At 38.8% G+C, this 27479-nt stretch overlaps 4 protein-coding genes and 1 pseudogene across 4 annotated transcripts; 2 read left to right on the forward strand and 3 right to left on the reverse strand.

The window, feature by feature from the left end:
* Positions 1-621: 621 nt before the first annotated feature.
* LOC103936541 (phosphoserine aminotransferase 1, chloroplastic) lies at positions 622-2139 on the reverse strand. Its single transcript, XM_009346391.3, has one exon. It carries the CDS (start codon positions 2122-2124, stop codon positions 829-831), a length of 1296 nt encoding a protein of 431 aa, XP_009344666.2. The 5' UTR covers positions 2125-2139; the 3' UTR covers positions 622-828.
* A 794-nt stretch (positions 2140-2933) lies between these two features.
* LOC103936542 (G2/mitotic-specific cyclin-2) lies at positions 2934-6330 on the reverse strand. The gene is made up of 11 exons (XM_018644819.2): positions 6055-6330; positions 5800-5935; positions 5638-5694; positions 5440-5482; positions 5157-5348; positions 4938-5063; positions 4316-4405; positions 3957-4178; positions 3739-3837; positions 3475-3653; positions 2934-3373 (listed from the first exon to the last, which is right to left on the reverse strand). Exons 1-11 carry the CDS (start codon positions 6107-6109, stop codon positions 3226-3228), a joined length of 1347 nt encoding a protein of 448 aa, XP_018500335.2. The 5' UTR covers positions 6110-6330; the 3' UTR covers positions 2934-3225.
* Positions 6331-8149: 1819 nt separating this feature from the next.
* LOC103936543 lies at positions 8150-13480 on the reverse strand. Its single transcript, XM_009346393.3, has 15 exons — positions 13319-13480; positions 13158-13239; positions 12927-13037; positions 12645-12742; positions 12457-12540; positions 12160-12299; positions 11960-12032; positions 11788-11833; positions 11571-11680; positions 11341-11448; positions 11149-11211; positions 10539-10600; positions 9967-10279; positions 8740-9553; positions 8150-8650 (listed from the first exon to the last, which is right to left on the reverse strand). The coding sequence occupies exons 1-14, from the start codon at positions 13388-13390 to the stop codon at positions 8771-8773; spliced, it is 2145 nt and encodes a 714-aa protein (XP_009344668.2). The 5' UTR covers positions 13391-13480; the 3' UTR covers positions 8150-8650; positions 8740-8770.
* A 1819-nt stretch (positions 13481-15299) lies between these two features.
* Positions 15300-23221, forward strand: LOC103942266 (annotated as a pseudogene).
* A 1886-nt stretch (positions 23222-25107) lies between these two features.
* LOC103936556 (collagen alpha-1(I) chain) lies at positions 25108-26202 on the forward strand. Its single transcript, XM_009346408.2, has 2 exons — positions 25108-25879; positions 26018-26202. Exons 1-2 carry the CDS (start codon positions 25108-25110, stop codon positions 26200-26202), a joined length of 957 nt encoding a protein of 318 aa, XP_009344683.2.
* The last annotated feature ends 1277 nt before the right edge of the window (positions 26203-27479 follow it).

A 27479-nucleotide genomic window follows, 5' to 3' on the forward strand; every position in this document is an offset into this window, starting at 1 on the left:
AACAACTGGCAATTGAGCTAGAAGAGCATCCAGGACATTAAGATCAGCATCAGATCTCTCGGGCCGATTTTTGTCCGTGCTCGACGGGTGGGTCTTGCATCATTTGTCCCACTGGAAGAATATCCGATATCCGATAGGACATTAACATCTATGCCTTTCGGCGTAACTTGCTCAAAGATTTTTGCAATTTTCCAGTGTTAGATATTTTTTTCTTCAAATAGCAAAGATGGAAAGTCAACAACGTTACCAAAGATTAAAAGCTACGTGAGAACAAGAAAAAACCAAAGAATGGTTAAAAGGGAAAGACCACCGAACACTATTGAAGAGCAGGCATAACTCGACAAGCAAACAACTTACCTTGCCTGGGGCAGCGTGGTTTTTCTACTTTTAAACTCGGAATTTGGATCTCCTTCAGATCTCACCGTCCAGATTCCGGAGGATAAAAAATCCGGACTCTTTGTTTGTATGAAAGAGATATCGGAACTCATGGTTTGTGTTAGGTGGACCGACAAAATAAGTTTATAGAGACGGTCGAATTCAGTTTGAGTGGTCTTAGTTGCCTAGTTCTTAATATTAGATTAATTTAAAGCACCGCTCGAAAAGTAAAAACAATTGACAAACTTTACTCACTGAAGAATTGTATTATTCATTACTCTCAGCTTATGACAACAAAAATTAAACATGAGAAATTGGTCTAAATCCCTAAAACTTGTGGCACATTGACTTGGTCCCAGACGACAATAATTTCATAAACATCAGACAACAAACACTTGGGAAAAACAAAAACAAATCTAGTAGAAATTAATGTTTCAAAACAAAATCGATGTTTTAAGCATGCTTTGTCTGGAACTCCTTCATGAAAGCAACCAACTTCTCCACCCCAGCCAATGGCATTGCATTGTAAATCGAAGCTCTCATCCCTCCCACCGACCTATGCCCTTTCAGCTGCACCATCTTCTCCTTCGCCGCCTCCTTCACAAACTCCGCCTCCAACTCCGCCTTCTCCAGCGTAAAAGGCACGTTCATCAGCGACCTCACCGACTTCTCCACCGGGCACCGGTAAAACCCCTTGCTCTCATCGATGGCATTGTACAGAATGTCGGCCTTCCTCTTGTTCTTCTTCTCAATCTCCACCAACCCGCCCTGCTCCAGCAAATCCTCGAACACCAATCCGCACATGTAAATGCCGTAGCACGGCGGCGTGTTGTACAACGACTTGTTCTCGTCGTGAATCTTGTAGTCCAGCATCACCGGCGTCACCGGCTGAGCATTTCCGATCAGATCCTTCCTGATGATCGCAATGGTGACCCCAGATGGGCCCACATTCTTCTGCGCCCCAGCGTAGATGATCCCGAATTTGGAAACGTCCACCGGCTTGGAGCAGAAATTGGAGGACATGTCGGCGATGAGAAGGCCGTTTTTCGGATTCGGGTACGTTTTGAACTCGACGCCGTGGATTGTTTCGTTGGCGCATATATGCAAATACTTGGCGTTCTCGCTTTGCTCCAATTCCTCAAAAGCTGGAATCTTTGTGTACTTTTCGGATTTCCCAGACCAGATCACTTTCGGCTTCGAATACTTCTGCGCCTCCTTGAACGCCTTGTCGCCCCACGACCCGGTTACCAAGTAATCGACTTCGTCGTCGGGTTTGCAGAGGTTGAGAGGGATGGCGGCGAACTGGGTAGTGGCGCCGCCTTGGAGGAAGAGGACGGAGTATTCGTCCGGGATGTTGAGGAGGGTCCGGAGGTCAGACTCGGCCTTCTGGATTATGGAGAGGAACTCTTTGCCTCGGTGGCTCATTTCCATGACGCTCATCCCAGATCCGCGCCAGATGTAGAGCTCCGATTGAGCCTTGCGGAGAACGTGTTCGGGGAGAATGGCGGGTCCGGCGGCGAAGTTGAAGACCCGATCTTGGGATTCGGACAGGCCCGGCGAGCGATCTTGGATGTGTGTGGCGGTGGCTGCGCATTTGACGGATATGGGTTTGGCGGGGTTTAGGGGGGTGGTGGTGGTGAGGCGGGTGGAGGTCATGGGGATGTTGGCGAAGGTCGTTTTGGAGTTTCTGAGGAAATTGGTGTTTGGGTTTTGGAGGAGGAGCGAGTGAGGTGTGGTTGCCATTGCCATGGTGTCGGTGTTGCTGCTTCAGACCAAACTAAGAGAGACGGGGTGGTGGTGGCAAAGATCTTAACCTTGCTGGGGGTATTTATACACGGCTTAGTTCTAGGTCCTTTCAAATTTAACAATACGTTGTGCCGTTGGTCTTTTTTACTAATGTCGTGGGTTTGTTTTTTCGTTAAATTTAAGAGTATATTAGAAAATTTATCCCACCTTATTAATGCCCTCGTTTGTTAGTTGTTCACCGATAATTCAATCTCTTACCAATTAAATGGAACAAATATACGAAAGTAGTGAAAATGATCAATAGTACAAATTTTTAAATTAAAAGACGGAAGAAATTAATACGAGAGTTAAGGGATTAAAGTTAAATAAAAGTAAGCATTTATATAATTTAACTATTAGGGGAAGTCTGTAAAATTGAATATTCGAAACAGAGAAGCGATACTGCCAAATCATTGTGGTTGGTGAAGAAAATGTTGGAAAACTTGGAATGAGCAGAATCACGTCGTTTAAGTGAAGCGACGTGGTACTCAAATTCTGAATAGTATAAGTTGGGGCGGCTCATAAGTCAAGGTAGGTTAGTGCGTCATGTAGAAATGTTTGGATATTTTAACCCTTTACAAGGACAAATTGGTATTTTGATATTATATAAAAACGGAAATGTAACTACTAACTAGCGGTCCAAAATAGTTATTATACATTTTTACAGGTACGAAGTTCCTAATGATTTTCAAAAGCGTCAGTAACTGCTCTCTATATTATGTCATCAACAACTATCGAAATAAAGTTCAAACATAAACCATGAGCAACAACAATTGAGAAAATGGAATCCATTTGTGTCGTCAATTTATTTGAAGTTCAAAGTAAAAATTTGAAATGAAAAATGGAGCATGTTCAATTAGAACACACTAATCTGCTTTCTCAAGCAAACAACTTGAGGCTGCTGCAAATCCTAGAAATCTAGGGTAACCCAACTTTCCTAGGTGTGCAACCACAGTTGCTGAATTATTAAGTGCATTAATCTTCTTCTTCTTCCCAAATTACCCAATTAAACCCCAATTAACAAAGTCATCATATGTAATGTTTGTTAGTGAGTATATGGGCCTGCTATAGTTGTTGATTCTGCACCAGACACTTTGCTGGTTCTGAATTTGCAATGTAGCCAAACTTGGATGTACAGTACTTCCTGTGCACCCCTGTCAGCCTCCCCGTCGACGCCTTCTGGTGGAATCCCACCATCAAACTTGAGCATTCTCTGTTACCATCAAATTAGTGAGTTGTTAGTAAATTCTTCGACTGATTAAGATTTAGTTACTGTTTTATAGATGGGAGAAACTAATAAGTAAAAGTACTCACAAGAGCTGTTCTTCCGAGTAGTTTGTGTGCCACTCGCAGGTGCTGCTCCATTGCTTGAACCCGAGAAGAGTGCATTGAGCAGTGTAGACTGCAGCAGCGGCTAACAGAGATGGTGGAAACTTCAGCATTTGGTACTCCACGAGAGAGAGCTCGATTAAGAAGAACGATAGGAGTTCAATCTGTTTTGAGGACATCAAAGAAAAAGGAATCAGAATCTCGTTGGAGTGAGAAAAATGTTTTGATCTTCGATGAATCACTACTGACCTTCTTGTCGGATTGAGCAGCCTTGAGGAATCTATTCATGAAAACATACGGCGTTGGAACTGACATGTTAAACTGCAATGTGTTGAGAATCATGTTCTCCTGCAGCAGAAAGGGAAGGACAATTAGAACTACTACAACTTCAACAAGTAACTTTATTTCCAAAGTGTGCAAAACAATTAAGCATAATCGCCCTCGCCCGAGAAAGAACAACGAATTACCATTTCCAGGACATCATTCCTTGTGTAAGCTTTATCCGATATAAGAATCAAATCCCCGACGATAGGAACAGAAACTTCCTCATATTTGCATGCTAAAAGCATGGCAACCAGACCAACCAACTGAAGTTTCTTTCTTACAACCGTATGCTGGGATAAAAATCTGTCTATAAGGTTCACAGTAAGAAACAATGTCTCCTTCAGTAGCTCAAACTTGTCGTGCACCTATTGATTCGGATAAACAGATTAGTCATTTGTAATTCGTAAAAGAGGTTGATTGAAACAAACTGCACTGATGATTAATCAAGAGAAACCATTTGCCATTTTCGGAAAATTGATCGATTTAGGAAAGAAAAGTATACCTCAATAAGCCAGTCAATTAGTATAGCCCTCATCTTCTCATTGATGTCACATTGTTGCTCCAAATAGTTAGGTGGGACACAGCTAAAACCCTGCAAATATGAACGTTGGTTAAGTTAGTCACACTTTGGTTGAAATGGATGTTTTCCCACTTTTGTTTTTCGTCGAAAAAGGAAAACTTCATTAATGGTTTTTGCTAAATGGGAAGCAAATCAAATTCCTCTGTGACAAAAATGTACAAACATTTTACAGAAAATGTTTTGATGTCGATTAAAATGCAAATGCCAGACAATTTGTTAGACGAAAATTTAAGACCTGACATAAATGCTTTCCATTTACAGATATTGGTGTTCTGTAATGGCCATGGAAAGAGATCCACAACAGATTTACTTGTCATTCGAGAATCGAGATATGCGACTCTTAAATGTGACAGGTAATTGACTAAATCAGTACAGGCACGTAGCAAGTTCTTCGCGGCACGCAAAGAACTTCTTCAGCGCGCTTTCGCGCGAATCAATCAGGTCATATATCTCGAGACATTTGAAGAATTTCGTATCTATGATCATTTGACAATGAATTTGCTATATCTAATTGTTCAGTAATAAAACAGTGAGCAATTTTCACCTCCATTCTCCTATAGTAAGCATAGAGATCCTCAACATAGTCTACAACTGCAAGGGGATTCTTCAAATCGCCACCGTCAATATCCACAAGAGGCTCTTCCACAATGTCCTCCATTTCAACCTCTTTCTAAAAGATCAAATTTTTATGTGAAATCAGAAAATTGGGTTTTTCCAACAAAACACAATCCAAAAACTCGACATGTTTTTCAGAAAGATATACCGTATCATTCGCTTCTTCCGGCATTGATTCTTCTTGCTCTAAGAACATGGGCTCTGCGTCCTCCGTCATTGCTTCTGCTTGGCCTTCAGGGGACTTGAATTCGTCGTCTACGAATATACTAATGCAATCTCCAAAACCAGCTGAGTTCGTGGTTTCATCTGCTTTGTTTGGCACCTTTGGGATCTTGACTTCCTGATGATATCCATCACACCAACCCCATCAATCAAATAAGGAAAAACAGATAAGAAAAATTAAAAATCAATCTGGATGCGGATAGCGGTACCTCGAAACAAGATGGCTGAGTGCTAATTTGTGCAGCAAACTTCCTGTAAAAAGCGCAAATCAACATCAAATTTTGGTTAAATACGTATTAAAAATTTGACTTTCACGTTGGTTTAAGATCTAAAGATCAAAATTTTGAATTTCATACCCAACAATTGAAATAAAAAATGAAAAAACAGTATAAGGGTAAAATTCAAACCTGGTGATTGGTCTGTGCGCTGGATCTGCCTGCTTCTTCTCATAAACTTCATGTTTTCTGAGATTAACCAAAAACAAAAAACTAAATAAATAAATAAAATTCAAGAAACCATGCCCGTGAAAGATGAAAAATTCGAAAGGCGAAAAAGTGTTTGAAAATTACTGTGTAAAGGGTCTCTTGTTAACAACACAAGGGTATGCTGGAGCTCCTAACAAGCTTTGATTAATGACTCCTAAAGCCCTCCTGGTCTGCCTAATCTGCCGCTGTCCAAGCTTGCCGGTACCCACCTCTAGTCCTCCTACATTTCGTTCGAAAAGCGAAAAGAGTCAGAATCTTTTGAAATTTTCATCATCAAAATCTCAAAATCCAAATGCCCAGAATTTAAAAAATCAACCCCATTTCAGTGACTTCATTCACCTTGCATATTTGTGGGTCTGATCAGATTGGAACGGTTCTCATCAGAAATAACCATTTTAAGCTTATGATTTCCTGAAGGAACAATCAAAATCAATCAATCCAAATCACACCCAAGTGAGCAAAGAGGCTAAGAATTCTCAGTCACCCTAAATTTCTTCTCCCCAAGAGAGCATCTAGAGAGAGAGAGGGGAGAGAGAGAGAGAGAGGGAGAGGGAGAGGGACTGAAAGCTCTGTAAAATACAGTGAGTAGTAGTAGAAATAAAGACAGAGCTGAGCTACATAATAAAGTGACAATCAGTGGGTATTTGTCCCCAGAGAGAGAGAGAGAGAGAGAGAGAGAGAGAGGACCCCAAAAATTACCCTTCTGCTTTTTTCAAATACAACGGCTAGTGAAAAGTGACCGTTAGATCATGCGGATTCGGATGACTTTCTATGTAATACCCCTATGTCCGAACAACGGTCACCTTCGCATGTGGTGTTGGCCTGTGGGATTTCAAATTAATCAAATTCTTTTCACTTTTTTTTTTAATCAATTATCCAATGATTGGGGGTTGGACTAAAAAATCCTATGCGCTCCTGCCCACCGGATCCTTCTATTTTTTTTTTGGTACTATTAAATCAAATTAGGATAATGGTTACCTAATTAGATTGGTTATATTTTGAAGATTAGTAAATTTTGGATATTTTAGCATCTAACCAAATTTATGTGTGGCTTCTTATTTGTTGGGTGGACCAAATATTTTCTTGTTTAAATTATAAATTTGTATTTATTTCCAAATTACAATATTTAACGTTGCTTAAATGTCTACTGGGCCAAAGTTTCTACTTTATGATGCTCAGCAGCGAATGTTGAGTGTTTCTTTTATTAAAATGTTCTCAATGTACTCTCGCGGCAAAACGGGGGAGAGTGAGAAGAATCGCGGGAAGGTTTGTAGGAGCATGAATAACTCGAGAGACTGCGGGAATTGCTTATAAAAGCATTAACGGTAATTTTTGCTAGATTAATTTGGAAAATTAACATTATAACAATTTGGCAAACAAAATTACATTTAAGGAAGTTTGAACAAGTAACTGACATAATTGCTGACACACGAGATCATTGCAAAAATTAACATTATAATTATTTGGCAAACTATTGTAGCTGAGAAGAAACCTAACTGTATTAAAGAGTGTGTCAGCAATGACGTTAGTTTTACGTATCTTGCTCAAATGAATGAATGAACGAACTATAAGAAATTATGATGTGAACATTTTGGTGGCACATTAAATACTTTCCATTAATATGAAATCCAAGACAAAATAGGGGAAATAGGTAACAAGATAACATAATAGCGAAAGCGTTAAAACAAATATTAACCAAACAATTAATCGTGAAACAAGAGTGAGAGCGTACTGGTTTTTTTTTTTTATTATTCCATGTGGCCCCGTATGTACCAGTGGGCCTACATGCGCAGCAACATAAATTTTGCCAAATTTGAACAGTAGAAATGGAATATTGTTTTTTTTATTTGTGCAATTAAGTTCAAATTTTTCTTTGTTTACAAGTGATAGATTTTAACCTTAATGTAAACATGTCATCGTATAAAAACAAATTCGTGTAATTTAAATTAGTTTAGTATAGATTTTGTAAATAAAAAAGAATTAATTTGAGAGGCAAAACGTGAATTAGTTCAATCATTGCGAAGTAGACGTAGCCAATAGGTCATGTTTGTTGTGTTCGTATTGTTACCGTGTCAAACTTGTTATCGTAATGGATCATGTCATGTCAAACCTGTTATAATGAGAAGTTTTAAACTTCAAACCCTAAGTTGAACTGTTAAATTAACGGATTATCCAATCCAACCCGTCATACCCGTTAAGGACAATATATTACTTTAATACATAATCAAATAAATAAAACTAAATTATTAAACATTAACAATAGGTAAACTTGAATCAACTTGTGATTTAACAAGTACTTAATGGGTTGAACTGATAAAACACCCGGCCTCTTAATCCCAATCCAAAACTTATTTTTTTTCTATGTTGTTTCATATTAAGTTAATGTGTCGTGCATAAAATTACCAGGTCTACTACAAAATAACTACACAAGTCAGAATCCAAAGTTGAACATTTATTTCGATACCTCAAATGTTACAATTTGCTAACAGGAGATCCAGCCATTTGAAGTTATACTTCAAAAGCAAATTGAGTTTTACACACCACCCTTCTCTCCTGCAAACACATTTTTTTTGTCGATTGACCCTCCTTTGATTCATGCAATCGAACTAAAATTAAACAGGGCTGTGTAGAAAAAATATTGGCGATACCTAAAGCTTTCCAACGTTGTTAATGGTCACCCATACGCATCCAAAAGACGATCCTCGAACCTCGAACCTCGAACGAATCATTAAATAAATACAAATTTTGTAGCACAAACTATTTCACACTGCTCCTTAACCAACATGATTTCGTAATGCCTAAGGCTAACCAAAATTGTTAAAACCGATAAATGAAAGGGAAATGAGGAGGGGGAAGCAAAATGTTACAATGTGCAAAACCTGGGGGTATATCTGAGGACTTTTCCTCCAGCTCCTAGGACTTTTTATGGATACACCTGCAATGCAGAAAGAAAAGGAAGAATTATTCATGAAAACTGTGAGTGAGAGGGATGGAAGGAGGGAGGGGAAGGCACAATAAACATACATGTCATTTTTGTTAGTTTACGACAATAGTTTCACTTGAAGAGACTAGATAGTCGACGGAGACTGGATATTGGCTTCTCTGCTACTTGTTTGCGTTTCTGAATCTCCTCAACACCCCTGCTGAAAATACAAGAGAGGGGAGGTGGACTGCCCCTCTCCTCGTCTGTTTCTTGTCTGAGGTCCGTAATCTTCTCACAGATCACTTTCCGTGTTACAGGATACCCTCTCTGCTCTAACATATTTTCCAGCTTAATAGTCTCCTCCTGACTTGAATTACACTTCTTAGTATTCTTCTTCTCCTTTGTCTGGAACTTATCATTCTCAGAAAGCTCTTGCTTTTTCTCAGTCACCTCTTCTGGTAACTGACGTTTTTTCTTCTCTAACATATTTCCCAGAACTGAAATCAACTCCTTCTGTGGTGATTGAGTTGTTTCAACAACCTCTTGATTATCGGTAGCAATATCTGGATCAAAAACTACTTTCACCCTATGTTTCTTGGACAACTCTTGTTTTATTTCAGGGGCATCAATTGCACGTTTTCTACCCTTAGTGAAATTTTTGTCAATGATATCCTGCTGCAGGTGGTAGTTGTCCTCCTTCCCCTGAACGGCTTCCTTTGCTCTCAAAATCCCACTGTCCATGGTTTCTAGAATAACTTTCCCTAAAACAAACCTAACCTCGCGCATGTGACCTTTCCCAAGTGAGTAGTAATCAATCTCAAAATTCTTCCTTCCTTGATTGTAATATTCGATGTCATTGGTCAGGACTTCAACAATTGCGGCAACATGTTTAGCCATATTCTTGGGTAAAAATGCCTGAACGAATCACATTTGTTTTAATCGAATTAGGCACATGTGAAACAATATATAAGTACTCCAACCAAAGAACAACTTTATACAAGCACAAAAACAAATATTTTAAAATTAACTGCTAAATGGGATTTGACAGTAACAGCACATAGTAGGCATGATATGGTAACTGTCAAATGTAACACCTAGTCTATAATCCAAGGATTTGTGACATACTCCTGTGATACAAAATCAAGGCACGATATGGTAAAACAGTAAAAGGGAACAAAAATTCATATAAAAATTGTGCAATGCGGTTGAATATAAATACCAAATTCCATAACAGCGTTTACTTATGGGATGAAAAAAATGCAGATAAGTGATATGAGAGACGCATCAAATTCCAGCTCAGGAATTGAATATCAATTAGACGTACTTACCAACTCAGAGAATGGCAAAACAGGATATCTGGACATTGATTCATCAGGATCTTTTGTTGCAGTTAAAGCGGCAATATGATCTAGCATAAAAGAAGCTAACTTGGAAACTTGTTTTGCAAGTTGTTCCTCTGATTTAAGTCCACATGAGCCTGAGATCTCAGGTACATAGTTAACTATCAATGCAGCATTGTCTCTGGAAAATTTAACCCCTTCTTCCCATTCTTCATGATACAGAACAGAAGCAAAAGTCAATACTACAAGAGCATCTTGTGGGTTATTGACTAGTGCCAGGTGAAATGCCAACAGTCCGACCCTGTAGTAAAGACAATTAATCAGCAGTGACATCTGCATTACATATAGAAAGCTGAAACCCAACTATTTATAAAAGACTGAATTCCCAATGTGACTAGACATAAGGCACGGGGCACAGCTAGCATAGGCTAATTGTCATATAAACTGGTTAAAAAAATTTAAACCAGTGCTCAGAACCAAGTTTATAAAAATAAATAAAATGAAATGCCATGATGTGTTGGATATTATAATCTAACAGAAACAATAAACATTTATCTCACCATAAAGAGCAGTGACCAGGCCTATCACAGCTAACCACTTTATCCATATTCGAGAATAGTTTCTGTTGAAAAAGAAAGAAAAATCAAAATCTAACTAAATTGCTGCGTTGGGCATAAATTAACTTGGCTCCACATCAAATGAAAAAGAGTTGAAGACTAGATACCTACATTTTGCGTAATACAAAAACAAATACCACAAGCACACACAAAACTGTTGTGGAAGAAAAATTAGAAAACTCTCAATAGCTCTTGTTCCATAAATTCTAATTGAGAGACGTGACAAAAGTTCTAACATTATTAACAGTTTAACATATTAAAAAATAATTTTTTGATTTTTGATTTGAGAAAAGAAAATTGAGACCCTTCTAGATCATAATATTGAAGAATCCAACTTAGAAGTATCTCTGTAAATGATTCCTCTTCGAGCTCTTGCAAAGATACTGAATCAAACCACACTTGATTTGGGATGCAAAAAGATCCTTCTGTAGTTTTCAATGCATTGCTTTATATAAATCCTTTTTTTTCTTGCACAATCTCTCCAGGATTATGGATTTAAGAAATCTCTTTCGGTTAAATATTAAAATTGAAGAAACTTTTTGTAGTGTTTTACCATCAACATCGAGGAACTCTGAGCGCCTTTCAAGTTTTCACTCTGTTGGTCAAAGTATGCTGCCTGCAATGGTATCAGTTTGTGTTAGATATACACCTAAGGACTATGGATTTATTTGTAATGAAAAAATTATTTGTAATATATTTTTCATTACAATAAAGGATTATTTTACAATATGAAACGAGCACGTACATGAAAGGGAAACAGAATTCTGATCAGATCAAATCTCCACAGCAAACATAGTGACGCCTCAGCAGCTCCATAAGAAAGCATATAGTCCATCTCCATCATTTTTCTGAACTGAATGGGCAAAGAATGTCAGTTTGAACAAGTGGTATCAGACATTATCCCTCCCAAAGACAATTGGAAAATAACCGAGCCAGCATGCAATCTTATGCAAATAAAGTTCTTTCAGAAGGTACCTTACTCAAACTCAAAATGGATGAAGAAAGCTTATGCATTGCAGTTTCAGTTTCTTTTGAAATTGACAAGCTCAGACGAGCAGCAATTCTTAAACCCCTCAAGATTCTTGCTGTATCAGAGAGTTTGAATATTAACAAGTAATGTTAATCTGATACACTCACTTAGCTGTTGCATTCAAATGGTATCAAAGTTTGCATAAAAGATGGGAACACCTACCACAATCCTCTTCAAATGACAACTTAGCAGGGGCTAGTGTCCGTAGCTAAGTCCATGCCACCCAAAAAATAATTCATCTTAATAAACTTCAGATGACATATTGAGGAAAAAAAAAAAAACTATTTTATAGGAAGGTGAAGATTTCCATCAACAAAGGGAAATTGGGAGTTACCTTTAAGTGCCTCAAGTCTGCCATTCCATTGGCATAATCATAGATCTTATTCATAAAAGGATCAAAGAATAAACTGCTCGCACAATTTCACAAATTGTGTTGTTAAATGAAATTGAATTTACACAGGTCAAATGAATAGAGAGAGTATTTATAATGCTAGCATAGCACATGGTATAGTGAAAAATGGTAGATAAGGGTACCTGTTAATAGTGAAGTCCCGATGCATGCTGTTTTTCCAACGGATGAAATCTTTCTTATCACAGCCAGGCGGCCTAAAAGATAAATTATCTTTCTCTTTCTTTTTACCTGCATCTCTTGCCACTGTTTCAAAACTCGATACCTGTTACAGGAGTCAAAGGAAGAACAAAAGAACATCAAGATAGGATACTAAGAGCAAGTTGAAACAGCTGCATACTATTTGCATAAGAAAATGATATCTCAAACAATAAAAATAGTCACGCAAGAAGATACTATAATTAAAAGGTTCACCAACCAACCTCAATGACAGTGCCTTTAACATGCACCCTGCATATAGGAAACCGTTGCCCAACAACATCTGCATGATGAAATTTCTTCTTGATCTGTAATAGCGTTAAACAACCAAAGAAGTCTGAATTTCCCCGCCTAGCAATTTATCACAATCTACAGGAGTTGAGAAAAAACTTTAAAACAAAGCGTTACGAACCTCTTTAAGATTAGCTGTAGTGATCACATCGAAGTCTTTAGGTATCCTTTTGAGGATTAAGTCTCTAACACATCCACCCACTAAGTAGGCCTCAAACCCTGCATACATTAAAAGATAAGCAAACCATCCAATTCAGCCAGTCAAAATAACCCCCTTAACTGAATAATTCCTATGGTTACTGGACTTCGGTGAGGCATATAAATGCTTAGCTCTACACAATCACAACAACAACAACAACATACGTACATCAACAATGAGAGAGAAAATGGAACATGATGTTACCTTCAGCCTGAAGAAGTTTCAACACAATCCAAGAGGGATGCGAAATCATGGAGGGCTTTATCCCGAGGGCCCTTGCGTCGATCTTTTTCCACTTATACATATCAATGAAACCTACCCAATTCATAAACCAACAAAAGTACATATTATACACAACGCCAATGGCTAATAGCTATAACAAAAATCAACCTTTCCTTTCAAATTACACAAATATACAGACTTTAATGCACATACCTTGGTCCGGTACCGAGTCCGGGACGATTTTAGGGTGAACTTGAGCTTGCAATCCTCCCTCAGACAATGCGTGGACGAGTCTCTGCGCATTGAGGAAACCCCAGTCACCAAATGTTCGACGAAATGCCTCAAAGAAAGTAAAAGGTTAGAGAGAGAGGGACCTGTTGCGTGATTAGGACTCCGAGGCGAGATAGCAAGAACTTGTTGGAGCCTCGCGGAGATATCATCGCCATGGAAGATGAATATCATGGCGCGCTTTCTGGCACCTTTTTTTGTGCGTTGCAGCAGCAGCAGCAGCAATTTTTTCGTGCAATTTTCTTTGGCTTCTCTTATAACCCCTAGTGATAAGACCACCAAGCTGTGAGCATGTGCAGTCACCGCCTCATCTTCTACTGTTGTTTTGAGCGGGTCCCACTTTGAGTTTTATAGATATAAAAATGCTTACTTGGCTTTGTTTTGTTTTTTTTTCTTTTTCCCTTCAAGCCTACATGTCACATTAAAAGGTCGCACACGGAGAATTTTTTTTAGTTGTACCAGAACATGGCTTGGTATACAAGGTTCATAATATAAGTGATTGAATTTTTTATTTATAAATATTTAACTATTTGTATTATGATAATTTTTGTTGAAAAATAAAATCAAAACGTGAGATATGTCATGATCGTTCATTTTGCCACGGTCATTAATTTGGTTTTTGTTGGCTTCGTCTAACCAAGAGATGGACTTGGTGCCTCTATGATTCTTGTGTAGGTTTTAGTAAATCGAATTCGAGATTCAATTTTCACATACAACGACGATGATAATTTATGTTTATAAACAATTGAGAAGAAGATATTCATCTTTGTATTCGCTCAAATAAAAATTGGGACGACATTTAGAACTTCATCTTCTTGGGACAGCCTAGAGAAATCAAAAGTAGAACAAAAATTAAAATATCGAAATCCACGAGTTGATGTTGCAATTGTTTGCTATCATAGGAAATAATTTATTTATATATGTAATTTATTTTATATTTATTTATTGGGTTATTTTATACACACCTCATAATTTTATGAAAACACCCCCACATTAAAAAACTTTATCAAAAATTCCAACTTTGTCCCTCATTCTTCTTAAGCTACCCCACGTCCCCACTCCAAAAAAACAAAAAGCACACTCGGCAGTCCCAATTTGACAACCAAGTATATCTGATTGCCTCCATAAACATTGGCCGGAAACTCCCATTTCTTTGGTTACAATCCAACACTTCAACTCACCAATCTGGATACTCCTTTACCTTTATCACCTTCATTGTCGAAGTCGTCGTCATGCACAGGCCAACTCGTTGTGGCTTCTCTTTGTCTCTCACTCTCAAAAGAACATAACAAAAAAAAAAAAAAAAAAAGCAAGACATTTCTTCTAGAGTATCAGATGCAAATGCAATAGAGAGGGAGGGAGGGAGGGAGGGAGGGAGGGAGAGAGAGAGAGAGAGAGAGAGAGAGAGAGAGAGATAAAGTTGTGCTTACGTGAGTGGGCTTTTTTGCCTCTATTTGCATGAGGTGTTGATGCTGACAAGGAGTAGTTAGGTGGCTGGGGTTTTCTCTTTGTCTACTAACTTAAATTAAATAAGGGTAAAGGAGGAAATTTAAGTGAAAAAATTAAGGTGTGGGGTTGTGGGGTGTTAATAGAATGAGTGTTGTTAAACCCATCTCATTATCTTATTTTTTTTCACCCACGTTACGATCCCACCACCATAAAAATTTTTAAATTTAAATCTTATTTTCCCACCCACTATTATTCCTAAAATAACCTTTATACCAGCACACCTCTAATGTTCTGTTTCCACCACCAGTCCCTTTCCCTTAACTAATTTTACACCAAAATCAAGATTGCAAATCTCTAATAGTACTGCTTCCTCAATTCAACTAATTTTGTTCGAATCAAAAGAATTAAATCCAAAAAATGAAAGTAAAAAAATCAGAAATAGTAAAAAAATCCTAAAGCTGAGATTTGATTCAAATGAGCTAGAAGCTATCAAATTAAAGATGCAATTCAAAATTGCATTAAAATGTCGAAAAGTTAAAAATTTATTGGAAAACACTACAAAATGATTAACACATTTGGAATTGGAGCCCTAGAAATCATAGAAACGAACAATGAGAAATGCTAGCTGCCGGTAGATTCTTGAACTTCTTCCGCTGCTGGAAAAATTGGATCTTTCTCTCGGATGGAGAGAGATGAAATGGAAGAGAGAAGAACGGGGAAGAAAGACGGTGGTGGAGAGAAGTGGGTAGGGATTTAAAAGTCTTTTTCTTACAAAGATAAATATGTCATTAACATTTTCATTAAAATATGGGTGAAAAAATAAGACTTATATTGGAGCAAATGTGAATTATTTGTTTGATTCAAATAGGTTTGGAGGCATATCGCACTCTTCATATGGTTCGTGGTTTTGCAACACCTCCCTCAGAAGACACTGGGGTTGCAACCAATGGTGGAGCTGCTAATTCTATCCAAGCAAGGTGTATTGGATCTAGTGAAGGCGGTGGGACATTGGGAGGGTCTGGGTTTGGAGCTCGCCATTCCTTGGACTTGAACTTAATGGAAATGGGATGGGTGGCACTGGTGGTCTATTCGGAGATGGGTTTCCTGACTTTGAACAAATGAGTCAGAACCCTAATGTGATCAGAGACATAATGAACATGTCCACCATTCAAAATATTATCAACAATCCGGACATAATGCGGAACTTGATTATGAACAACCCTCAAATGCGTGAAATTATAGATCGAAATCCCGAGCTACCACACGTACTTAATGATCCAAGCACTCTTCCTCAGACACTTGAAGCGGCAAGAAACCCCGAGCTTATGCGTGAGATGATGCGCAACACTGACAGAGCCATGAGCAACATCGAAGCCACTCCAATGGGATTTAACATGCTCAGACGCATGTATGAGAACATACAAGAGCCGTTAATGGATGCAACGACAGTGGTTGGGGATGCTGGAAGTGAGGGTTCAAACCCATTTGCAGTTAGTTCTGATTCAGCAACTGGTTCACCTGCTCCAAATACTAACCCACTTCCCAACCCATGGTCCTCTGCAGGCAGTAAGCGCTTGCTCACTTGCTTCTATTGTGCAATGTTTTCACTTTCGAGCAGTACGCTTAAACTTTGTTTGCTTTGAGTCCCTTATGTTGTTGGGACATAGTGCACAATCTTATGGCATAATCGATTTTTTTGTCATTCTATGTTGTCTGGATAGAGATGAGGTATTTCCTCTCTCAGTCAATGGCACAAAGTTACGCAGCATGCTCGATACCAATTCTTCTTTAAGAGAAATGATGCAAAGCCCGGAATTTCTTCATCACTTGGATTCTCCTGAGACAATGCAGGTATATTTATTCAGGGTGCCTAATGTTTTGAATTTTGAAGTTTTTGTTTGTCCAAGCTGCCCTATTCAGTCAAATCTTGCAATATGAATCAACAGTAATCAATGTCGTTGTGGTTCTGAATGATTTTAATTTGGGAGGCAATATCCTTAATGTTTGCATGGGTAATGAGGTGCGTTGGATGTCTTAATGATTAGTGGTACCTATTTAATTTTTGCTTCTGTATTGCCTTTGTTTTTCCTTTTCTATCTTGCAGATGCTCTTGACTTTGCAGCAATCACTTCTGTCGCAACTTGGTCGGCAACAGCAACAGTCAACCCAGTAAGAAGTGACTTAATTTTTTATTTGATACATCTGGTAGAAATAGCCTGAATTGATATATCTCCCTTAGCTGCCTGAGGATTCCATATAGACCACTATGTTTGAAATGGTACCAGGCATTGTATTTTTGATTAATCTTAGTTAAAGATTGAATCTTGAATCATAGACTTTTAGAAAAACTGAAGTTCTTCAAGAGAGAGAGAGAGTTGGTAAATCAAGAGTCTGTGTTCTATTCATTACAACCGAAAACATAAAACCTTACAAGGACTATATCAGACTTTTTCAGATCACAAAACAGAACCTATAATCTAGGAACCTAGGACCTCTTCTCCAGTCATTAATTGACCTTGGAGGATATCATCCATCCACTTGGAAGAAGATGGAGAACACAGTACAGTTAAAAAACCAGATAAGAACCCAGCTGTAAGAGTTCTAAAAACAGAAACTTAGCCGTTGCACATTTTAAACCAAACGGCTACTTGCTAAAAATAGCAAGTTCTTCACTTCTTCGATATCAGAGTTCTCTTCACTTCTTTCTGCAGGATTGTCATCTGCAGTTCGACACTAAGCTTGTATGCAGCTTACATCTCAACAGCCTCTCCTAAGCTGCTTACTGGCTTCACTCCAAGTCTCAATCTCAACTGATTAAATCTATCTTTTGGCAAGGCTTTTGTAAATATGTCTGCAAGTTGTTCTTCACTTCTGCAGAACTGTACATTGATCATCCCTTCTTGCAGAGCTTCCCTTATGAAATGATATCGCCTGTTTATATGTCTAGTTCTCTGATGAAATACAGGGTTTCTGACCATAGAGATTGCTGACATGTTGTCACAAAATAAAGGTGTTGCCTCAGTTTGCATTTCCCCAAAGTCATCAAGAACAAATCTCAACCAAATTGACTGTGCAGTTGCCTCAGCTGCTGAAACATACTCAGCTTCAGCTGTTGACAGTGCAACTGTGTTTTGTTTCACAGAGGCCCAAGAAAATACCCCACTGCCAAAACTGAAGGCATAGCCAGAAGTGCTTCTGCTATCATCTTCACTACCTGCCCAATCTGCATCACAGAAACCAACAAGGATTGCAGACTTGTCTTTCACATATTCAATTCCATAGTTTAGGGTCCCTTGCACATATCTCAGTACCCTTCTTGCCACTCCCAGATGCTTCTTAGTTGGTCCATTCATAAACCTTGATAACAAACTAGCAGCATACATAAGGTCAGGTCTAGTTGCTGTTAAGTACAGCAAGCTTCCAACTATTTTCCTGTAAAGCCCTTCATCTGCCAACTCACTCCCATCCACCTTTTTAAGTTTTTCACCAGTAGATAAGGGAATGGACACAGGTTTGCAATCTTCAAGACCAAATTTCTCAAGTAGAGATTTGGCATACTTACTTTGATGAATGAATACACCTTGATCAGTTTGTAATATCCCCATACCAAGGAAGTGATGTAGGAGACCAAGATCTGACATTTCATATTTCTGCATCATCTCCCTTTTGAACTCACAAATCATCTTGTCACTGCTTCCAGTATAGATAATGTCATCAACATATATTGAGACAATTATCAATCCTCCTTCCTCATCAGATCTTGTATATAGAGTGGCTTCACTTGTACTTCTTTTGAATTTACACAGAGAGAGATAAGCATCAATCTCACTGTACCAGGCTCTAGGTGCCTGTTTAAGTCCATATAAAGCCTTCCTTAACCTGTAGACTTTGTGACCTGCATTTCCCAACTCAAAACCTTCAGGCTGCTCAACATACACTTCTTCATCAAGCACACCATTCAGAAACGCAGATTTAACATCCAGTTGAAACAACTTCCATCCCTTTTGTGCTGCTAAGGCAATGAGAGTTCGAATTGTGTCTAACCTTGCCACAGGTGCAAAAGTTTCATTGTAGTCAATTCCTGGTTTCTGTGCATACCCCTTTGCTACAAGTCTGGCTTTGTGTTTTTGCACTGTTCCATCCAGATTTAATTTTGTTTTAAACACCCATTTCACACCTATAACAGGTTTATCAGCAGGTCTCTCAACAAGTTCCCAAGTGTTGTTTTTCTCAATCATTTCCAATTCTGCATTCATAGCTTCTTGCCAAGCTAAATCACTTGCTGCTTCTGAATAAGTCTCAGGTTCTATAATGCACATGTGACACCTTGCATATATATCTTCTAGAGTTTTCAATTTCACTGGAGTGGAGCTTGGTGTGGAGCCTTGACTGTGATTTCCACCATTCTCCTCAACTGACTCATGAACAACAGTGTTTGAATAAGAACTTCCAGCACTGTTATTCTGGAAATCATCAGTTTGTTCCTCTCTACCTTCTTCTTCATAATCAAACCCTTCAAGATTGAAGTGAGTTGAAGTAGGCTCCACTTGATCATTTTTCCAATTCCATGACTGTTTTTCATTGAAGATTACACTTCTTGAGAGTACTATCTTTTTAGATCGCAGATCATATACTCTATATCCTTTTTCACAGCTCCCATATCCCATGAACACTCCTTTTCTGGACTTCTCATCAAACTTGTGTCTCAGGTGTGAAGAAACATGAGTATAGCATACACAACCAAAGACTTTCAGGTGTTTGATTCCAGGTTTTCTACCTGTGAATGCTTCAAAAGGAGTTTTGTCTAGAACAGATGTTGTAAAACATCTATTTTGAAGGTATACTGCTGTGCTTACAGCTTCTGCCCAGAACTCTATAGGCATTCCTTTCTCAAACATCATAGACCTTGCCATTTCACCAATCGATCTATTCTTTCTCTCAGCAACTCCATTCTGCTGAGGAGAGTAGGCAATAGTCAGTTGCCTCTCCATTCCCATGCTTGCACAGTAATCTAGAAACTCATTTGAGGTGTATTCACCACCTCTATCACTCCTTAGCTTCTTTAAACTGAATCCACTTTGCAGTTCAACAAAAACTTTGAATTTCTTGAACACATTGAAGGTGTCAGATTTGTTTCTGAGAAAGTATACCCAGCACATTCTTGAGAAATCATCAATGAATGTGATGAAGTATCTATTTCCTCCAATGGACTCATTTTGCATAGGTCCACACAAATCTGTATGCACCAATTCAAGTGGGCAGCTTGCTCTCCAAGCTTTTCCTTTGTCAAAGGATTCTGTGTGATGCTTGCCTGATACACAACCTTCACACACATCTCTCATTTCTGTCAGAACAGGTAGTCCAAACACCATTTCCTTCTGCTGCATCTTCTTCATACTGTTAAAGTTCAAATGTCCAAGTCTTCTGTGCCATATCCATGAATCCTCAACCATAGAAGCTTTCCTTGCTGCAGGAGTTATGGATTCCAGTGAGAGAGGGAAACATCGATTTCCTGCCATAATCACCTTTGCCACAACATTATTAAGACTGTTGTCATCAAAGATCACTGCCATATTACCCCCAAATAGGACATAGTAGCCATGCTCCATCATTTGACCTACACTTAGTAAGTTTTCATCCAAACCAGGAACCAGCAAAACTTCATTTATATATCTTTTCCCACGCTGAGTTTCAACCACTAAAGTGCCTTTTCCAGTTGCTTGTACAAGGTCACCAGTGCCCATTTTAACTTTACAAGTCACAGATCTGTCAAGATTTATCAAGGTAGACTCTTGTGATGTCATGTGGTTGCTGCAAGCACTGTCCACAAACCACACACATCTATCTTGCACAGTTGATGAGTGACAGGCATAAAACATGGTTCCTGTAGTTACTTCTTCTTCCTTTGCACAGTGAGCAACTTGTTTTTGACCATCACAGTCCTTTGCAATATGACCAAAACGATTGCACTTTCCACATTTTGGTTTTCCTTTGTATCTGCACACACCAAAATGAAATTTCTGGCACACTTGACACTGTGGTTTCACAGAACTTTGACTACTGCCCCCTTGCTTGTTCTGTGAATTAAATCTGTTGTTCCAATTTCCTCCTGGATTGTTGCTCCAGCTTCCACTCGGAGACCAGTTTGATCCCTTCTTGTTTTGTCCCTGCCACTTTTGATTTGGCCTACTCTGAGAACCTTTGTAAGTGCCAGTGACCTGATTGTTTCCAACTCTGAGACTACTAAAAGCCCTCTCAGTTCCTGTCAATCTATCCCTTTCATCATGTAAGTCTTCCCTTTTATCATATACTTTGACAGATGCAATAACTTCTTCCACTCTAATAACATCCAGATCTCGAGTCTCCTCAATAATAGACACAATGGATTTATACCTCCTACTTAGACTCATCAATAATTTCTGCACAATTCTTTGTTCAGTCACATCTTCACCAAGAGACTTCAGATTATTCACAATTCCAAAAAACCTACCCAAATAGTCATCTAGGTTTTCACTATCTGTCATTCTCATATATTCAAAATCAGCCCTAACAGCTTGAAGTTTCACAGCTCTTACCTTTTTATCTCCTCTGAACTCTCTTCTCAGAATGTTCCAAGCCCCTTTTGCAGTCTTCTCATTTCTGATACGAGGAAAGAGCTCATCTGTTATAGCTCCTTGTATAAGACTCAACGCCTTGGCGTTTTTGATTCTGTCCTCTCTGGAGATGGTTGGTGGTTCCACTGGAATATGCTCAGCCTCACTATCCTCCTCTCCAGAACCTTCTTCCTCTTCAGAAATCTGCTGAGCTTGTACACCGAGTTCCACTACATCCCATAGATCATGCGCTATGAGGATAGTTTCCATCTTGACAGCCCAAAAATCATAGTTTGCACCATCGAACTGTGGAGTTCGTAAGTCTCCACTGGAAGAACCTGATCCCACCATTTTTCTTAGTGAGTATCAGTGAAACAACCAATAAAGGAACCACCTTTATCCCTTCTGGGATTTTTTTTCTAGGAGGAACCTCACTCACAGCTTTACTCCCTTCTTCGGAATCAGACCAGAAGCTCTGATACCATGTTTGAAATGGTACCAGGCATTGTATTTTTGATTAATCTTAGTTAAAGATTGAATCTTGAATCATATACTTTTAGAAAAACTGAAGTTCTTCAAGAGAGAGAGAGAGTTGGTAAATCAAGAGTCTGTGTTCTATTCATTACAACCGAAAACATAAAACCTTACAAGGACTATATCAGACTTTTTCAGATCACAAAACAGAACCTATAATCTAGGAACCTAGGACCTCTTCTCCAGTCATTAATTGACCTTGGAGGATATCATCCATCCACTTGGAAGAAGATGGAGAACACAGTACAGTTAAAAAACCAGATAAGAACCCAGCTGTAAGAGTTCTAAAAACAGAAACTTAGCCGTTGCACATTTTAAACCAAACGGCTACTTGCTAAAAATAGCAAGTTCTTCACTTCTTCGATATCAGAGTTCTCTTCACTTCTTTCTGCAGGATTGTCATCTGCAGTTCGACACTAAGCTTGTATGCAGCTTACATCTCAACACACTATGGATCAGTTATGCAACTCGATTGAAGATTGAAACTGTACGTCAAGAGTTCTTGGCCAGTTGATTTAGACTATTTAATTTCTACCTTACTAAGTGTTGGATTGCTACTGACGTTTGGTGTGTCCTGGCTTGGATTTCGTTGTTAAACAAGTTGGGAAATGGTCATTGTTTCACTGCTTGAACAATACCATATGCAGTCAATAGTTTAGAAATATTGGCGCAGGGTCATTGAATCAACTCCTATTGGAAATAAGAAACAACTAACTGTGCATGTTCATTGGTTAGGCTTTCGTTTTTGCATTGCTTGTGTTCATTAGCTGTCATTTCTGGTTTTTTCTCATCGAGTTGTACTAAATCCATGTTTACTTGCAGGGAGCCAGGTCAGACTGGTGCAGGAACAGGTATCCAAGTCGATATCCATTTTATTTGTCTTTATTTCGAACTATGGGCACTATGGGTTTGGTGAAAACTTGGGACAGAATGGGTTATCGTTTCTGATTTTCAATGAATGAAAAACATGCTGGAAGTGAGATTCCAGAAACAGGTTATGGTAACAACCTAATCTAAAAGAGTACACTCGCGTATTCTGTTTCAAGGATATTCATTGTGGTAATTGGTCGCATGTTAATGCATTCGTTGAAACATGATTATTCAATAACATGGGGTTAGACACACTGATGAACATGTTTGGCGGGCTTAGCACTGGCAGCTTGGCTGTTCCCAATCGGCCTGATGGTTACTACTTACCTTCCATTTCTTATATAGAAGGATTTGTTTTGTGTGTTTTGTACTAATTCTATCCCGTGTATTTCAGTGCCTCCGGAAGAACTCTATGCTGCGCAGCTTTCCCAACTTCAGGAGATGGGTTTCTTTGACCGACAAGAGAACATACAGGCTCTGATGGCCACCGCAGGAAATGTCCACGCAGCAGTCGTGCGGCTTTTGGGGAATTTGGGCAGATAGGTTATATTTTCAATGTTTCCATTTATCTGGTTCTATCCGAGTGGTGGCTGCCAAGATTAGTCATGTTAGACCTGAGATGTAATTGAGTGCCCATTTGGGGTGTGAATACGCTGATATTCTGACTACACGAGCCCTATGTTAGTGGCGGCGCAAATCTATGGTCATCGGATTAAGGTCTCCTTCCTCGGAGGGCTGGCTGTCCCAAGTGTACATACTGGTGAAAAGAGAAATTCATCACATGAATGGTTTGGCAAAGTTGTGTACTTTGGGAGATATTCCATACACTTTTCAAGTACTTGTAGACGTAACTGCTTAAATTTCCCTGTGTTTCCACCCTTTCTTACCCAAAGGAAATGTCAAATTCCAACAAACAAATTACAAATGATGTACATGTGGCAATTTGAAGTCTTATATCAAATTTTGTACTTTTTCAACCGAATTGTCAAATATTATTTTCTTATTAATATAGAGCTTTAATTAATGGTTGTATTTATTAAAAATAAATTTGTTAAAATAAAATTTTTATTGGGTAAAATGTTGGTGAAATAAAAGGATTCACTATTAAGATTAATTAAAATAAATTTGACATTGATATTAAATTTAACTCTTAATCACAAAAATTTCAAATTCAGTCAACAAATAAGTTTAGTCATATTTTCAAATAATTAACGAAAAATTAATAACAGCTCAAATATTTGGACTTGGATCAAAGTACCTTGCTAAAGAATACCATCTTTTTTTATAAATTTTAAGTGGATAAAGGTAAGGCTGAATTACCATCTTACCATTTTGTTCTGGTAGGCCATGCTATTGTATGTGAAATCCAATTATATTAATTGAGTGTAAATAATATTGCTCTTCTCTCTAAGAAATACATGGAATTAATTCAACAACTTCCTATGTTTACTTAATCCTAATTAGTTAAGCTAATCGAATTGTTAACGACCTAATCCAATTCAACCAAACATGAGTTGTAGTAGATTTTCTATAAGAAATTGCATGCAGTAGATTAGTCGTACATTGTACTTGAATTTAGCCACCTCATTATTTCCAAAGTTTTTTTTTTATTTGGATAATATATGTGTCCACCAATGAGATTTTAGAAATGAGGCGCTTGTTACTCATTTATAGATACGAGTTAGGTCTTGATAACGATAGAGTGACCGTCGCTTTGCACTCAAATTTAAATCTATGTTCCCATAAATTAGAACTATATGTTCTTTAAATAAAAAATTACATGCTCTCACCAATCTCCCGAATTTGAATTAGAGGTGCAATGTATCCTAGATTGTTAGAAACAAATAATCCAGCTTAGATTTTGGCTCACATATGAACAAATATGGAAGCCGTTTCATGATTAAATTTTCATGTTTTCTCTTGCATGTCATACCATATTTGCCCTAATGTCAATGAATATGTTTGGGTTCGTCGGAGGACTCGGACCTCAAGGTCAAAATCGTCATTTCGTTTACTCAAGCTTCGTTCCCTCTCGCACCAACCGGTACAGTTCCCTGCTCCTTGGAAAGCCACCGAATCGTGATATGCAATGTGGCGGTACCTTCATGCATGAAAACCACCGAGCACTGTCCGATGGGTTTACACAAGAACATCAACGTCCGATGTTCAAAAAACACGACCCTTGGTGCAAATGGCGCGCTGCATATGATTCCCAGAAGTTACCATTTTTCAGAGACGAAGAGTCGCATGCATTGCAGGTTGCAGTGAGTGCCCTTCAAAGATTGAGACGCATCTTTTTGTACAGAACAGTGCCAATCTGGAATTTCCGAGAACCCTAATTATATAAACTGCATCCGCTGGACATGATGAACACTTTGCCGTTCGGACACAGTGTTTCTTTCTCTCTCTCTCAAGTGACAAATATCAGTATGACTAACCCCAAGGACACCACCACCGCCACCAACCAGGGTTCCTCCGCCGAGGGACTGCAACCACGTAACGAGAACATTAGCTCCAACGTTACTGGGGCTGCTCCTACTGGACCACCAAGTCCTCCTGCGCCGACTCCTGCTCCTCCTAGCACTGTTCAAGTCAATGTGGGATCAGGAGGGTTCGGTGGATTCGTTGTCGGAGGGTCCTCTGGGTCTCCTCCTGTTCGTACTCCTCCTACCTCTGGTCAATTCAATGTGGAAGGAGCGTCTGCTACCGGAGGGCCCTCTCTGACTCCTTCTACACCCAACAGAGGACTTCCTGGTCGTGCGTCACCCTCTCCTGGTAGGGGGACATCCACCCCAAGAAGGGGCGCACGCTCTGGTGGCCGGAGGAGTCCCAGCAGGGGATCACCCTCTGGCGAAAAATCTCCTCCTAGCGGGAGAGGATCGCCCTCTTTTTTAGGGAGAGGGTCGTCCTCGGCCCCTCCTTCTGCAGCGGGAAACATCACTCAAATTGGTGGGAGTAGTTTCGCTCCCGTCAGCGTTGAAATATCTTTAGGAGGGGGACTGGCGGTAGCGGGGAGCACGGCCGCCGGTGGCCAGCCAGGCAAGCGCAAAGCCGAAGTCAATGCCCCGGAAGGAGTGACTCCGACTTGCCCCGTGTGCAAACGGTCGGATTTCAGTTCGTGGAAAGCATTGTTTGGGCATCTGCGTAGCCACCCGGAGCGTGGCTATAGGGGCGCCTTCCCACCCCCAGGACACCAACAAGGTAATTAATTAGTTTGCCCTTAATCTAACAATTAAGTCGCAACGAAATTAACTTTTCATTTTTTGTTTAATTTGCTTGTATCATAGATGATGATATTGGTATATAATTATATCAACATGGTTTATGTTGTGTACGTAGAGGAAGCAAGTAATGCTGCTGCTAATGTTATACGTGGATTCGACCTCAACGAAGCCGTCGATGTGGAGGAGGACAATGAAGGCGGCGGTGGATTCGACCTGAACATGCCCGCGGTGGTGGATGATCATGGTGTTCCTGATGACAACGTGGATGGTGGTGACGCTGGTGGTGCTGCTGAGGCTTAGAAAATTACTTACATATAGTATATCATGGATTGTAGTACTAGTAAGACAGTGCATTAATGGCAGGAATTAGGGTTAAGGCCGGTAGAAGTATGAGATTCCGATATTAATGAAGTGTTTAAGTAATCTCTAATGATAATTATGAAATTAAGTTCGATTCATGTGTGGGAAGTTTGAATATATCTTTGTTGATGATATATATGTTTTCTCCATTTTTTTTTAGTATTATGCTTGTTACGTACTTACGTCATCTAATTTTAGCACTTATCATTCCGTACAAAATTTTAAAAGTACATTATGGTGCATGGAATTGTCGGATCAAATCTGAATTCGAATCTTCAAGGCTGATTTGAAATTGCATTTAAAATTGTTGAAAGTACTCTTCTCCATGAAATCATAAGTTCTGCTCCTCGCCTCCTAATATGTGATATAGATAATCAAATACAATTGCATGTGCAAGCATTTTAAGGGTGTTTATCTACCTACATCATAGACTTTAATTTCTAATTTTAATTTTTTCCCTCCGCCATAAGTTAATTGTACTTGTCATCCTATGTTGTAGGGAATCAAGATAGCGCTCTGAACCATCTGTTTTTTTTGGGGGGCTACCTTCTTCTTGGTTCCTTCCCGAGGGGTAATTTAGTCGTAGAGGTCGTAGACCATAATGCTCCTTAAAAGAGGGACCTACTTATTTAAAATTAAATACAAACAGTACCTGATAAAAATTTACTGTATAATGCATGATGAACGAACACGATTTACGGTGATAAGTATATTTGGAAGCTCCCTTGATGACATTCTAATCTTTATGTAGTCAATGATCTAAATGATGGACCCAATCGAAACTTTTCGTATATATATATATATTCAATGTAGATATATATATATGAATCTAGTTATAAATAATAACAAAGATACAAGGAAATAAATCAGCCACCTCTAATCTTTATATAGTCAATGATCTAAATGATGGACCTAATGGAAACTTTTCGTATATATATTCAATGATGGATCTAGTTATGAATAATAACAAAGATACAAGGAAATAAATCAGCCATTTTGACTTTTTTTTTTTTTTTTTTTAAAGAAAACCTCAGCGGTATAAGGAAACAAATCAACCATTCTAAATAATTTCAATTTTATGAATTCACTGTAATTATTCGTTAAACGCACGTGATAACCATCTATGGAAATTGAATATGATTTTTTTACAAACAAATCGAAATGATTAATGTAATGCAGGATAAGATCAACAGCCTATAAATTGATCTGCAATGTGG

The sequence above is a fragment of a genome, unplaced genomic scaffold (assembly GCF_019419815.1).
Source record: "Pyrus x bretschneideri cultivar Hongxiangsu unplaced genomic scaffold, Pyrus_bretschneideri_v1 Contig8, whole genome shotgun sequence".
NCBI classification, from domain to species: Eukaryota; Viridiplantae; Streptophyta; class Magnoliopsida; order Rosales; family Rosaceae; genus Pyrus; species Pyrus x bretschneideri.